The 12,855-nt window shown below is 49.0% G+C and overlaps 1 protein-coding gene across 3 annotated transcripts in view; it reads left to right on the top strand.

Annotated features, from left to right (window-relative positions):
- The first annotated feature begins 9,193 nt into the window (after nt 1-9,193).
- Nucleotides 9,194-12,855, top strand: part of Ssh1 (slingshot protein phosphatase 1) — a 51,207-nt gene continuing 47,545 nt past the window's right edge. Inside the window, exon 1 of one of the 3 annotated variants that reach the window (XM_031337458.1) lies at nt 9,194-9,339. In XM_031337458.1, the coding sequence (XP_031193318.1) occupies nt 9,271-9,339 (69 nt within the window). In that variant the 5' untranslated portion in view covers nt 9,194-9,270. Of the gene's footprint in view, nt 9,340-9,535; nt 9,554-12,855 lie in introns of those variants that run through there. The other 2 variants (XM_031337460.1, XM_031337459.1) reach the window with 2 other exon arrangements.

Raw genomic sequence — 12,855 nt, 5'->3', positions numbered from 1 at the left:
CCCAGAGACGAAAGCAGCAGGCGTCCAGGTCCTTCTTCTGCCAAGGCTAGACCCCCAACCGGGAGATGGTGAGACCAAAACACATCTGGTTAAACAGATAAGGATACTGAGGCCCAGGGAGAGGAGGGCAGCTGTGATAGTTCAGTCTTCTACTTCAGAAACATCTTCCATCTAAGAGGAAGATGGTGAAGGAAGTATGCATAACAGGGGAGAGAGCCCAGGGCCACATGCACCGTAGGCAGGCATCATGCCTCTGAGGTGTAGCCTAGCCTGTTCTTACATAACAATAACAAGTGCCCAGGACACAGCCCACAGGTCACACAGCCCACTTTTCACTTCTTACTTCCCATGCTTAGAACAGTCATGTCTCTCACACCTTGCAACCCTAGCAAAGTTCATTGTGACTCTGATGGGAGTTCACAAGAGTGAGCTGCGTTGTGTCCATTGATTACTCCCATCTTACAGAGTTCTGGGTTTCAGCGACCGGAAGAAAGCAGTTCTGAGCATTTCAGCTGAACCAGCCCTTTAAGGTACTTGCTGATTTTATCGAATGTCACATCAGAGCTGGGATACAGTGCCCTGAGGGCCAAGTGTGTGCCTGCTGAAAGATCCAGCGCTGGCTCAACTCTACTGCATATGCCCACTGGAAATTATGACGTGCCCAGACAGAAAGTTTGAATGAGAATGTCCTTAGTCCCAAACTAGACAAACTACAGCTCCATCTCCCTCTCTGTCTCTGTCTCTCTGTTTCTATTTCTCTATCTCTGTCTCTGTCCCTTGGTGTCTCTCTTTGTCTCTATCTCTCTGGATCTGTCTCTGTCTCTGTTCTCCTTTTTTTTTTTTTTTTTAATTTTTAATTTTTGTTTTTTGTTTTTTTGAGACAGAGTTTCTCTGTGTAGCCCTGGCTGTCCTGGAACTCACTCTGTAGACCAGGATGGCCTCGAACTCAAATCTTCCTGCCTCTGTCTCCCAAGTGCTGGGATTAAAAGCATGTGCCACCACTGCCTGGCTTTTCCTCCATTCTTTAGGTGAGAAATTATCTCCCCAGGTCACTCAGAAGAGGCTCAAAGTGATAATCCTTGAAATCAGAGACCCCCAGAATGATGGAAGTCAGACTAGAAGGTCCTTGTATCCATCGCCTGGTTGATGAACAACACACACTCGGGCTAGGGTAGAACTGGAGAGAATTCTAAAGTCAGAAGCCAGGGTAGGAAGGAGATGTGGCCAGGAAACAAGCCCTCTGCCTGGAGTCCGGTTAGAGTCTCTTGGCAGCCAAGTTGAGGATGGCCCTGAAGGTCCAGTCCTACTGCCTCTGCCTACTAAGTGCCAGAAGGTGTGCTGGACCATGCTGCCTGGTGAGCACTGGGGATGAGACCCAGGGCTTCCTGCATGCTGGGCAAGCACGCTGCCTCCTGGCTTCCTCCCCCTACCCCTTTTATTTGTTTGTTTTGTTTTGAGACATGGTCTCACTAGTTAGTCCAGACAGACCTGGACTATAGACGTCCATCCTCCTGCCTCAGCCTCCCAAGTGTTGGAACTGCAGGCTTCCTTTCTTATTTTTCCGATCCTTCAAGCAGCTGTCCTGGACATCTTTCTGTCACCCTCATTTAATTACTGCTCCAAGATCAACTTCTAAAAAAAAACGCAACCACTGGGGCCAGGAAGACTCAGTGGGTAAGAGTAGCAGCTGCTTGTCCAGAGGACCTGGGGGTTCAATTCCCAGCACCCACATGGCAGCTCACAACCACCTGTAACTCCAGTTCCAAGGGATCTGAGACCTTTGCACAGACACACACATGCAGGCAGAACACTGATGCATGTAAAATAAGAACAAATAAGTCATTACAAAATAAAACAATACAGGTTTAAGAAATGCAACCACTGTGTGAAAGACTTGGTGCCTATGAAATAGGATCTCTCTGCTCTCCAGGAAGGCTCTGGTTATTTACAAACTGCAAGGACATTCACCTCAGAATCCACCTGCACTTGTCCCACCCTGACTATAAGGAGATTTACTCCGGCCTCGCTGGCCCCGCCCTTGTCCCAGACCCACATGTATTTTCACATGCTCTTGGCCTTTGTGTTAATTTCTTCGCAGCATGCCTCCTCTTTGTTCCTCCTTGCTCCAGTGAGGCACACCAATTATTTCTCTTGCTGACTTGAGAGCATTTTTTCTATATGTATCTATAGATATTACCCCTCTGTTGTAAATGTTATTTAGCTACTACCAACAATTTAAATTCTGTTTGCTTTACTTTTGAGACAAAGTATCATCATGTAGCCCAGGCTGGTCTTGAACTTACTATGTAGCTGAGGCTTGCCTTGAACTCCTGGTCTTCCTACCTCAGATTTGTAGTGTTAGGCATATGCCACCCCCAACAGCTATATCTATATGTTTTTATTTAAATCAACTTTTAGGTGGCATGGTGGCTTAGACCTGTGATATGGCATTTGAAAGACAAAGGCAGAAAAATCATGTGTATTTGAAGCTATTCTGGTCTGCACAGCTAGATCCACTCTCAAAAATTATTTTTAATCTGCCCTTTTTCTTTATAGTTTCTACCATTAATTGAATATATAAAAACCTCTCTGCAATGTCCTCCTACATGCTATATTATAAAGGTTTGTTTATTTATTTTATGTATATGAGTATACTGTTGTTGTCTTCAGACACATCAGAAGAGGGCATCAGATCCTATTACAGATGGTTGTGGGCCACCATGTGGTTTCTGGGAATTGAACTCAGGTCCTCTGGAAGAACAGTCAGTGCTCTTAACCCTTGAGCCATCTCTCCAGCCACTGCCATATTATAGATTACATAGAGTTTCTTAAAAGATTAATGTTTTCTAATAGAAGGGCTTTGAACATAGGGACCCTACATGGATGGGTTATTACATGAAAATCTCAGTGCCAGTTGTGAGATACTCCTTTTCAAGTTATTATTTGTCAAGGAATCTACCATTGCTCTTGGCTACCTGCCAGAACTAAATGGTAGGACCAATTGCTAAGGCACAACACACTTTGGATACAAGACACAGGGCAATGAGGTTGAAATTTACCTGAAAACTCAGGCCCTGGTGGGGAGTTCTCTCAGTGCTGAAAGGTGCCATGCAGGTCAAGACAAGACAGTGATGGTCCTGTACCCTACAATGCTGACCTGCCAGGTGAAATGTGCTCACTGGGGGCAAGAGTGGCACAGACATTATGCAGGCGACCAACTGCTTTTGTCTTGGAAAGACTTCAGGCCTGATGTTGTAAACCTGGTCAAAAGCCCATGGCTCAAGAGGTCACAGGTCACAGGTTATAGGAAGGAGCCTACTACTTTTGTTTTGCTAAACGTTGTCTAACTGCCTTCTGAAGATTTATGCTTATATGCACAGATTAGCGCTGCCTTCAACCTTGGCCAACTTATTGCAGGGAAGACTTAACTGGTCAGAGCTGAGACAGCTGAGTGCTCGGCGGGGCCCTAAAGAGGACTTCTGTACAAACTTCCCTCCCCACCCCTATCCCACTCCCTCCCATCCCATCCCACTCTCATCCTCCACCCCAACCCCAACTCCCACCCTACCATACTCCCACTCCCCCACTCTTACCCAACCTCTCATCCTTACCCCAACCCAGCCTGTTAACTGTTGGGCCACCTACTCAAACCTCAACCCAACCAAACAGCCAAACTCAACACTCCTCCTCTGTGAGGTGACATGTCTACACTCATTCAACACGGAACACACCTCATGTGTAAGCCGCCTTTCTGTCCAGCAGAAATAAGGAGGCAAACATGAGTCCTTCTCCAAGCAGATTTTATTCAGGAACCCTTATTTTATTTCTTCTTAACAATATCTCTAATCTCATCTAGTATCTCTAGTAGTAGTCTTTAGCAGTCTCTCTAATCTCCTCAGAAGTCGACGTCGATGCCCCTCTCAACCCCCAGCCTTCACAGGTTAAATACTTTTCCTGGTCCCAGTCAGCATCAGCTACATGGCAAAGCATAATAGGCTGTGGGAAATTCATACCAGCTTGCATCACAAACTGGAGGCACTCAGCTTTTCCAACTAATGGCTTGATTATCAATGCTCTCTGTTTTGGCCAGAGACCAGGTGTTTAGTATATATGTATATAGGGTGGCAGCTGTGGCTCCCCACACTCGTATTGTCTCTATAGGGTGATGGGCTCTGGGGACTAGGAATATGCACATTTTTACGGGCTGTGATTCATCCGTTCAGGGCTCTAGGAACTAGGAATTTCATTTCTGAACTAGTAGTTAAAGGAGAAGTCACAAGCCCTTTGGTCCTAAAATGAAAAAAAGATCAGAGTTGTCATACCTTCCCCTTCCTAAGCTGTCCTGAAGGCACAGCCACTGTTTGAATTCTGAAGCAGAGCCACAGGGCTTTACCGGTTCCTGGTACTGTGACCTTTGGTGAGCAGCTTAACCACTCTTGGTAGCTACTTCCTCATTCATGAGATTCACTCTGTGTGGCAAGAACCAATAGCCCTATCAGACCTGATTGATGGTACAGGCAGGCTTTCAGTTCCAATACTAACCCTGAGGCAGAGGCAGCAGATCTCTGTGAGTCCAAGGCTAGCCTGGTCTACATAGTGAGTTCTAGCACAGGCTCTATAGTGAGACCCAGTCTCAAACAAAAACAAAACAAACCAACCAAACAAACAAACCAAAAAACCCCCAAAGCAAAAGATCCCACAAAGAACCAGAGTATACATGAAACAGGCCTTAAACATTATTGTCACCAGACCCAGCTAGAGGCCAGGAAAGGCTTCCAGGAGGAAGTGATGGGATGGAGGGACCTAGAGTTTGTGGTGACGGTGAAATTCAGTGATATTACCTGCTACCAAACTTCATCTCTAACACATGAACCAAACAATGCCTTATATAATGCCTAGACAAGAACTGACAACTCAGTAACATGTGCAGTATGAACACATGCAGGCATGTTTGCACGCGTGCGTAGGTATGTTTGCATGTGTAGGCATGTTTACATGTATGTGGAGACCAGAAATTGTAAGGTCTCCTCAACCACGTGTCACTTTGCTTTATGAGACAGGACTCCTCACTGAATTCTGCCAAGTCGATGGCTGACCAGTGAACTCCAAGGATTCTCTTGTCTCCTCCCCCAACCCTGAGTCTGGGTTTGCAGACACATGTTCCTATACCCTGTTTTTTGAGTGTGTGCAAAGGATCTGATCCCAGGTCCTCACACTTGCACGGCAGACACTTTACAGATTGAGCTATCTCTCAAGCCCCAACACTGCTTTTAGTAGTAATGAAGCTTGTCGGGGTGGTAGTACATGCCTGTAATCACAGGGCTCTGGCAAAGGAGGCAGGAAGATCGTAAGTTTGAGACTAGGCTGGGTCACTTAGTGACTCAAAGACAATTTTGCTGTTTAAACTTTGCTCAGGACAAACAAACATGATTAAACAAATACACACACACACAAATGAAAATAATGACAAACCATAATAGTATCTGTTACCAATTTGTGAGAATATGTCTTTAAATATTTGGTACCCCTTCACCCCTACCTCTGCCTCACCCCAATCCCAGTCTGCTCCCTGAGCTCTTTCTTTGGGGTTTTCCTGGCTGAATGCCTAAAGTACAGGGTGATTAATACAGAGGTAATGGCACGGCATGCAGCCTGACACTCCGTGTGTGTGTGTGTGTGTGTGTGTGTGTGTGTGTGTGTGTGTGTGCGTATGTGTGTGTGTAGGGGGGAAGGGCTCTGGGAAGGCTCTGGGGAGCTGATGTCTAACTAGCACAGGAATCTTTCAGCTGAAGGAAGAAGTGAGAAGGGGTGGAGCTGGTTTGGGGAGGGGTTCTGTGGCAGGATAAGGAAGCAAGGCCAAGGCAAGACAAGGATTTTAGCCCCATAGACGGCAGGTTGTGTAGGGCCCAGTGGCAGGAGTGTAGCAGAGGTGAAACCAAGAGCATTAGAACCGGCTTTGCCATGGATTGGTGAGAAAATTCCAGATCCACCTGTCTTAGTCAGGGTCACTATCACTGGGATGAAACACCAGGAGCATAAGCAACTTGGAGAGGAAAGGTTTATTTGGCTCACACTTCCACATCACAGCCAGTAGCCGTCCAGCTACCACGGAGAACTGGGTATACCTGAAAGGGGGCCTGGGGATGAAATAGGAAGGCAGGCGAGAGAAGAATGAAGCCAAGACAAAAGATTTCTGATCATGGCTCAAAGTTTAATTTTTAGCTCTGTGGTTTTATAGAGGGGAAACCCTTCGTTTCTGCTGGATTCAGTTCCAAAGCAAGCTCAGCCGCTCAGTGGACAGTCTGCTTCTGCAGGTGGGCAAGGCAGGAGACAAGACCCCACCCAGGTCAGCAGACTCCACCTAGGTCAGTGGACAGTCTGCTTCTGCAGGTGGGCAAGGCAGGAGACTGCCACCCAGGTCAGCAGAAGACCGACTGTGGCAAACAACTAAAGTCTGGTTAGCCTGCTCAGGGCTGCGGGAAGGACACAATAGCCCATCACTAAAGGAAGTCAGGACAGGAACTCAAGCAGGGCAGGAACCTGGAGGCAGGAGCTGATGCAGAAGCCGTGGAGGAGTGCTGCTTACTGGCTTGCTCCTCATGACTTGCTCAGCCTGCTTTCTTTCTTTCTTTCTTTTTTTAAAGATTTATTTATTTATTTTTATGTGTATGTGAGCCATCATGTGGCTGCTCCGACCCCGATTGCTCCAGCCCCATTCACTGTAGCTGTCTTCAGAAGCACCAGAAGAGGGCGCAGATCTCACTACGGGTGGTTGTGAGCCACCATGTGGTTGCTGGGATCCGAACTCAGGACCTTTGGAAGAGCGGTCAGTGCTCTTACCCGCTGAGCCATCTCGCCAGCCCTCAGCCTGCTTTCTTATAGAACCCAGGACCTCTAGCCCAGGGGTAGATCCACTCACAATGGCTGGGCCCTCCCCAAAAAATTACTAATTAAGAAAATGCCCTAAACAAGGCAGTGGTGGCACAAACCTTTAATCCCAGCACTTGGGAGGCAGAGGTAGGTGAATTTCTGAGTTCAAGGCCAGCCTGGTCTACAGAGTGAGTTCCAGGACAGCCAGGGCTACACAGAGAAACCCTGTCTCAAACAAACAAACAAACAAAAAAACAAACAAAAAAAGAAAAGAAAAGAAAAAGAAAATGCCCTACAAGCTTGCTAATAGCCCAGATTTTATGGAAGCATTTTCTCAAGTAAGGTTCCTTCTTCTCCTCTGACTTTTGCTTGTGTCAAGTTGATATAAAACTAGCTAGTGAGCCATCTCTAAGCAAGCCTAGGGACTGTCTTCTCTGGGGATCCTAAGCATTCAAATGCAAGTCATAAGAAGACCATACAGGTTTGGAGACCGAGAAGTCTTATAATCCTGAGCCTGATGCTCATGGAGAGCTGAGGTCGTCTCTGCTCTAATTGATCACATCCACAACTTCTTCAACTTTAGAACTGACTCCACAGACCTGCTTTGACCTCTGCAGCAAACTGTGGCATGTACATGATCTCTCTCTCTCTCTCACACACACACACACACACACACATATACACATACACACACATATATATACACATACACAGACATATGCAAATATACATACACATATATATACACACACATATATATAACCACACACATACACACGTATACACATATGCACACACATACACGTGCACACATGCAAACACATACACACATACTCATGTGCGCGCGCGCGCGCGCGCGCACACACACACACACACACACACACACACACACACACACACAAAGCTGGCATTCGGGAACACTCAAGATCATCTATCAGCCAAAGAATAGCTCCAAACAGAGGCAAGCCCTGCTGGGTGTTGCCATTCAAAACCTGTCTTACTTTTAATGCTGAAAGATTGTGGACCAAGTCCACAGACAAAAAGTATACCCAGCCCTCTGTTTTGACATAGTTGCACTCTGAAAATGCAGAGGCTGCTTTGTGTCGACAGAGCAGGCAGATACAGGGGCCATTCTCAGATCTTTAAAAACTGGGACTGTTTGAACCTAACAGGTGTCTATTAGATTTGAGCAACTGGAAACCTCCTTACTTTGAGGGGTAACCCCACTGAATCAGTCCTCTTTGAGGGCTGGTCACATGGTTCAGGGGATAAATAAAGGAGCCTAGGCACTAAGGCTGGCAACCTGAATTTGATTCATGCATGTATTCATACGCATATCACACACACACACACACAGATAATAAATAAAAACTTAAAAAGAAAGGCAATCCCCGTTTGAGGACAGAGACTTGTTAATAGCTTCAAGACCAGGAAGAGGCAGGGAGGAGCCAGGTTTTCCCTTGGGCTTTGAAGATGGTGGAGTGGGACTGGAGACCTATGATCAGCAAGGCTTGGGCACCACAAGAGGTCCAGGGTAGGGGTGGGGGCTCTGTGAAGGAGAAGTTTCTACCAAGTCGCCTAGTACCATCTTGCTTGGGACCCTCCACTCCTTACAGGCGCCGGGCACCTCACCCTGCACTTCCTCCATCCCGGGGTTCCGCAGGTCCACTTGCAACCTTTCTAAAGCCAATGCAACGCGCCCACTGCCGTCCCTGGGTCTGGCCGGCCCACAGTTCTCTCTCCCTCCGTCGGTTAATCCAACTCACACAAATCCTGCCTCTCTGAGCAAGTCTTTCCTCTCCCCACCGGCTAGTCTGCGTTTCTAGACACCAGAAAGAATGCGCAGATTAGATCAGTCCTTGGCGGTGCCGGCGTTAGAATCTAGGACCTTGAGTCGGCCGGGCACCCAGCTACTGGGCTACACCCCAACCCTATGCAAAGTAACTAGGCAAGAGGATTTAACAGTCCCGGGGGCGGGGAGGCGCCTAACTGGCTTCTGGATCCTTGAGGCCCCGTACTTTGTATGAGCAGAGTAACTTCCCTTAAAGAATAAACGAGTGCGTTTTTTTACAAAGTCTGCGCAGGCTGCTGCTTTTGCCTCCCTGGGCCTCAGTTTCCCTACGTTGTCCCGGAGTCTAGCCGCGGAGGAGGGGCCCAAGCGGGGGAGACTGCAGCCATCGCGGGGGCGCGCGCGAGTGGACGTGACCGCGCGGCGGGGCCCGCCCTAGGCCGGCCACCGGCGCATGCGCATCGCTGTCTGAACGCTGCGGGCCGGGCGTATTCGGGAGGGGGCGGGGAGGTGGACGCGGGAGGGAGGAGGGAAGAGGGAGGGAGCGAGGGGCGGGCCCGGCGCGGCTGCCCGGCCGGCTGCTGCAGGCCCCGGGCCGGGCCCGCGCCGCGATGGCCCTGGTGACCCTTCAGCGCTCTCCCACGCCCAGCGCCGCGTCGTCCTCCGCAAGCAACAGCGAGGTGAGCCTGGCCGCGCCCTCCCGCGAGGTGTGAGGCGGAGGTGCGTCCGCCCTTGGGGTGCGGGCGTCCCCGCGTCCTGGTGACTGAGCATGCGCCGGGCCGGGGTCGCAAGGGATGCTTCCAGCGCGCAGGGCACCGGGAAAGGCTCTGGTCGGCTCTGGGCTGCGCGGTCCTGGGGTGCGCTCGGGGCCTGAGCTCATGCTGCTGAGTCGAGGTAGATGGGGACCGGAGCGTCTGGGTCCCCAGGACGGCCTGCCCCAGGCTGTGCTATCCTAGCCGGTCTCATCCTACCCACCTCCCCCGATGAGCCTAAGGCCTCCGAGTAAACCCGGGATGACCCAGCGGGCTGCAGGGGACGCCCCGCTGTGCTGGACCAGCCTCGCAGGCCCAGGAAGTTGCCAGCTGGAATCTGGGCCCTCTTCCCGGGTTGTGTGTCTGCGTGAGACTCTGCTCCGCACCCCTGCGTGCCCGTGTCGGTGCGTTTTGGGGTCGTCTTGCCGGGACTGGCAGGCACATTTGCAGAGTGGCTGTGAGGTTAAGCCTCCTGGGCCCTTTCTGTCTGAGACTCTTTCATGAGTTTTATCTGCAGGCAGAAGGCTCTGGTTGCCTCTTCTTTGCACACAATTAAGCAGGGCAACTGAGAAGTTAGATTGTAGTAAGGACTCTCTTCCCACACAGCTCGGTTCTCCTACAACAGTTTACAAAGTGCTTTTTATCCCTTTATCTTGTGTTGTTCCTTAGGGAACAGGGAGGGGCGGTACAGGCCTTTGCAGCCGAAATTCTCTCCCTCCCTTCTTCCCTCCCTCCCTTCCTTTCCTTCCTTCTTCCTTCCTTCTTCCTTCCTTCCTTCCTTCTTCATGTTGCTCTGGTTGGCCCCCTGCCTCTGCGGCCCAGATGCTGTCAATTCAGAAGTGCTCTCCACACCTGGCTCTCAGCCTGGATTTCTAGCCAACTTCCATACTGTTTTGGTAATTTAACACCTGGTCGCTTCCTGTTCCTGTATTAGACACATTTTTAGGCGTTTAGTCGTTTTTTTTTTTTTTTTTTTAGTTGAGTTGTAACTCACAGCCTGTGGCTTTACCTTTGGGAAGTATGTAAGTCGATGTTAGTCCAGCAGCTTTTCAGCGCCCCGCCTTTCTCAGTTGCTGCCTGTGCTTCACCCCCACCCCGGCTTCACCCCCACCCCGGGCGGTCCCTACTTCTCTACATTTGCCTACTCTGTAGTTCGTGCAGTGTTGCCTCTGTCTGGCTTCTCCCTCTAAGCATGCTGGTCTCAAGGTTTGTCCGTACTTCGTCTGACCCATGTGTCCATATCATTCCTTTTTATAACAACCCATTGTATGGGGGTAAAAATTTTTTCAGGGTATTGATTAGAAAATTTTGTATCATTTTATTTTTTTTAATACTAAATGTTTGAACCAGAACCTTGGGTGTGCCTGCCACTACACACACTGCCTACATTTTAAAAATTACATTAAAGAGTGTGTGTGCGCGTGTGACATTGGATCCTGTGGAGCTAGGTTTACAGGGGGCTTGTGAGCTGCAGGTTGTGGATACTGGCCTCTGCTTTTAGGTCCTCTGGAAGAGCAGCAAGTGCTTTTAACTGCTGAGCTGTCTTTGGCAGCCTCCTTCCAGTCTACATTTTAAATCATTATATGACATTCCAATGACCAATTAACAGAAGAAAGCCAATGCTGAAAGTGTGAGGAGACCGAGAGCCCTCTTGACTTTTATATCCTAGGGATGTGGAAGGTGGAGGCAGGAAATCACCAGAACAGGCTGCATGGCCAGACTCGTAAAATTAAGAATGGGCAAAGTGAGAGACCCCGACATCTCCAGCGTCCACATATATATACATGTGCACATGTACACACGTGAGAACACATACCACTCACACATACAAATACACAAACCCTAAAGTCCCAGATGGCTTTTCTTTAACGTGAGCATGGCTGGGATGTTCCTAGGATGGCAAAGGTGCCTTTCGGATGTGCCCAGGCCAGAAGCAAGGCAGAGAGGAGTCAGCAGGTGATCCTTGTGCTGGGAGACTGGGATCCAGATTGGCTGTGCCTCCGGCCCATCCTTCCTCCACTTGGCTTCCTCTCTCCAAGTCAGCTCTTCAGAGGGGCCTGGATTATTTCTTTGGGATGATGGTCTTTGCCATCTCCGCTTCTCTGGCATTCCTGACCTTACATTACCTTTCAGTGGAAAACCTCAGATGGTGACTAAGAAGTAAATGGTTGTGGAGCCTGTGTCCCCTTTCCTCCAGCCTCTTATCCAAATGCCACTTCTCTTATGAGTCAGGGATACAGTATGGTTTCCCGACAGAGCCAGGCTAGCAGTGAAGCCTGGGAAACCAAGTGAGATCACAGCCCTTGGCCCCACAGCAATCTTGTCCTCTTACTTTTGTCCCCTGCCGCACTCCATACTTTCTGGATCTTGAATTATCTTGTGTTTGTCCTTTTTTCTATTAACCTTATCTGAATTCCTTTGTGAGAACAAGGGGAGCTGAGAAATAGATATATGAGCCTTTCCTGAAGTGTATAGTGACATTGTTTTGGACAAATGTGCAAGGTCTCTGTTTTTCATGGGCATAGGCCAGTCTCCAGACGCCTTAGATCAGGGCTTCCTAGCCTCACTGACACCCAGCAGCAGAGGCTCGTCACCAGCATCCTGTGTTCCGCCCACTAGGTGCCAGTAGCACTCTCCAAAAAATGCCCCAGTGGCCCTTGTTGGAGGAATCCTTATGGTGGTAATCACTGCTAGTTTGCTTCCGTCTGATGCTATGATGTGTGGGGCCTGCCTTGTTTTCCTCTTCTCCTTTACAGCTTAGGAGCAAATGTGGTCCATTCCCAGTGGGTGTATCTATAAAACTGTACATCTTCATAGAAGGGGGACACCTTATGGAATACTCATTCTTTGTGGAAATGGTCTCCTCTTGGTGTATATCCCAAACTGCCCAGTTCCCTTTCTACTTAGCTCTGGACCCAGTTTCTGCTGCCCTTGACCTCTGGCTGGCTGGTTCCCAGTTAGTCTTGTGTCTGTCCTGGCCATCACACTATTCTGGTGTTGTTCTCTTCCACACAGTGGGTGCTTTAAACAAAACACGCTCCCCCACCCCCACCCCCGGGCCACCTTGTGTTTTCTTCTTATTTTGTGTTTTTGCCCAGAAAGGGGGGGAGGGAGGATGTAGTGAAGGGGTTAAGATGTATACATTTAGAATTCAATGCCTGGCTACTTTCCATGGCCCATGTCTCATCTGGAATGGCTTTTCATTTTGGTTTGTTTTTGGACACGTCTGCTCGTTGTGTTGAGCTGCTCTCAGATCCCCAGCACAAGCGGTTCCCCTGCCTTAGCCTGTTTGGTAGCCAGGGTGACAGGTGTGTGGTCCTTCTATGGGATGGAGTGGTCCTTCTTTGGGATGGAGTTTTTAGGATGGCATTCCTTGGGCTCACTGGTGTGCTTGGCTCAACAAAGAAATAGATTTTCTTTCTCTTTTTTTTTTTTTTTTTTTTT

The sequence above is a fragment of the Mastomys coucha genome, unplaced genomic scaffold, assembly GCF_008632895.1.
Source record: "Mastomys coucha isolate ucsf_1 unplaced genomic scaffold, UCSF_Mcou_1 pScaffold22, whole genome shotgun sequence".
In the NCBI taxonomy this organism is placed as follows: Eukaryota; Metazoa; Chordata; class Mammalia; order Rodentia; family Muridae; genus Mastomys; species Mastomys coucha.
The sequence above is the reverse complement of the archived record's forward strand: the minus strand, read 5'-3'. Positions and strand labels throughout refer to the sequence as shown.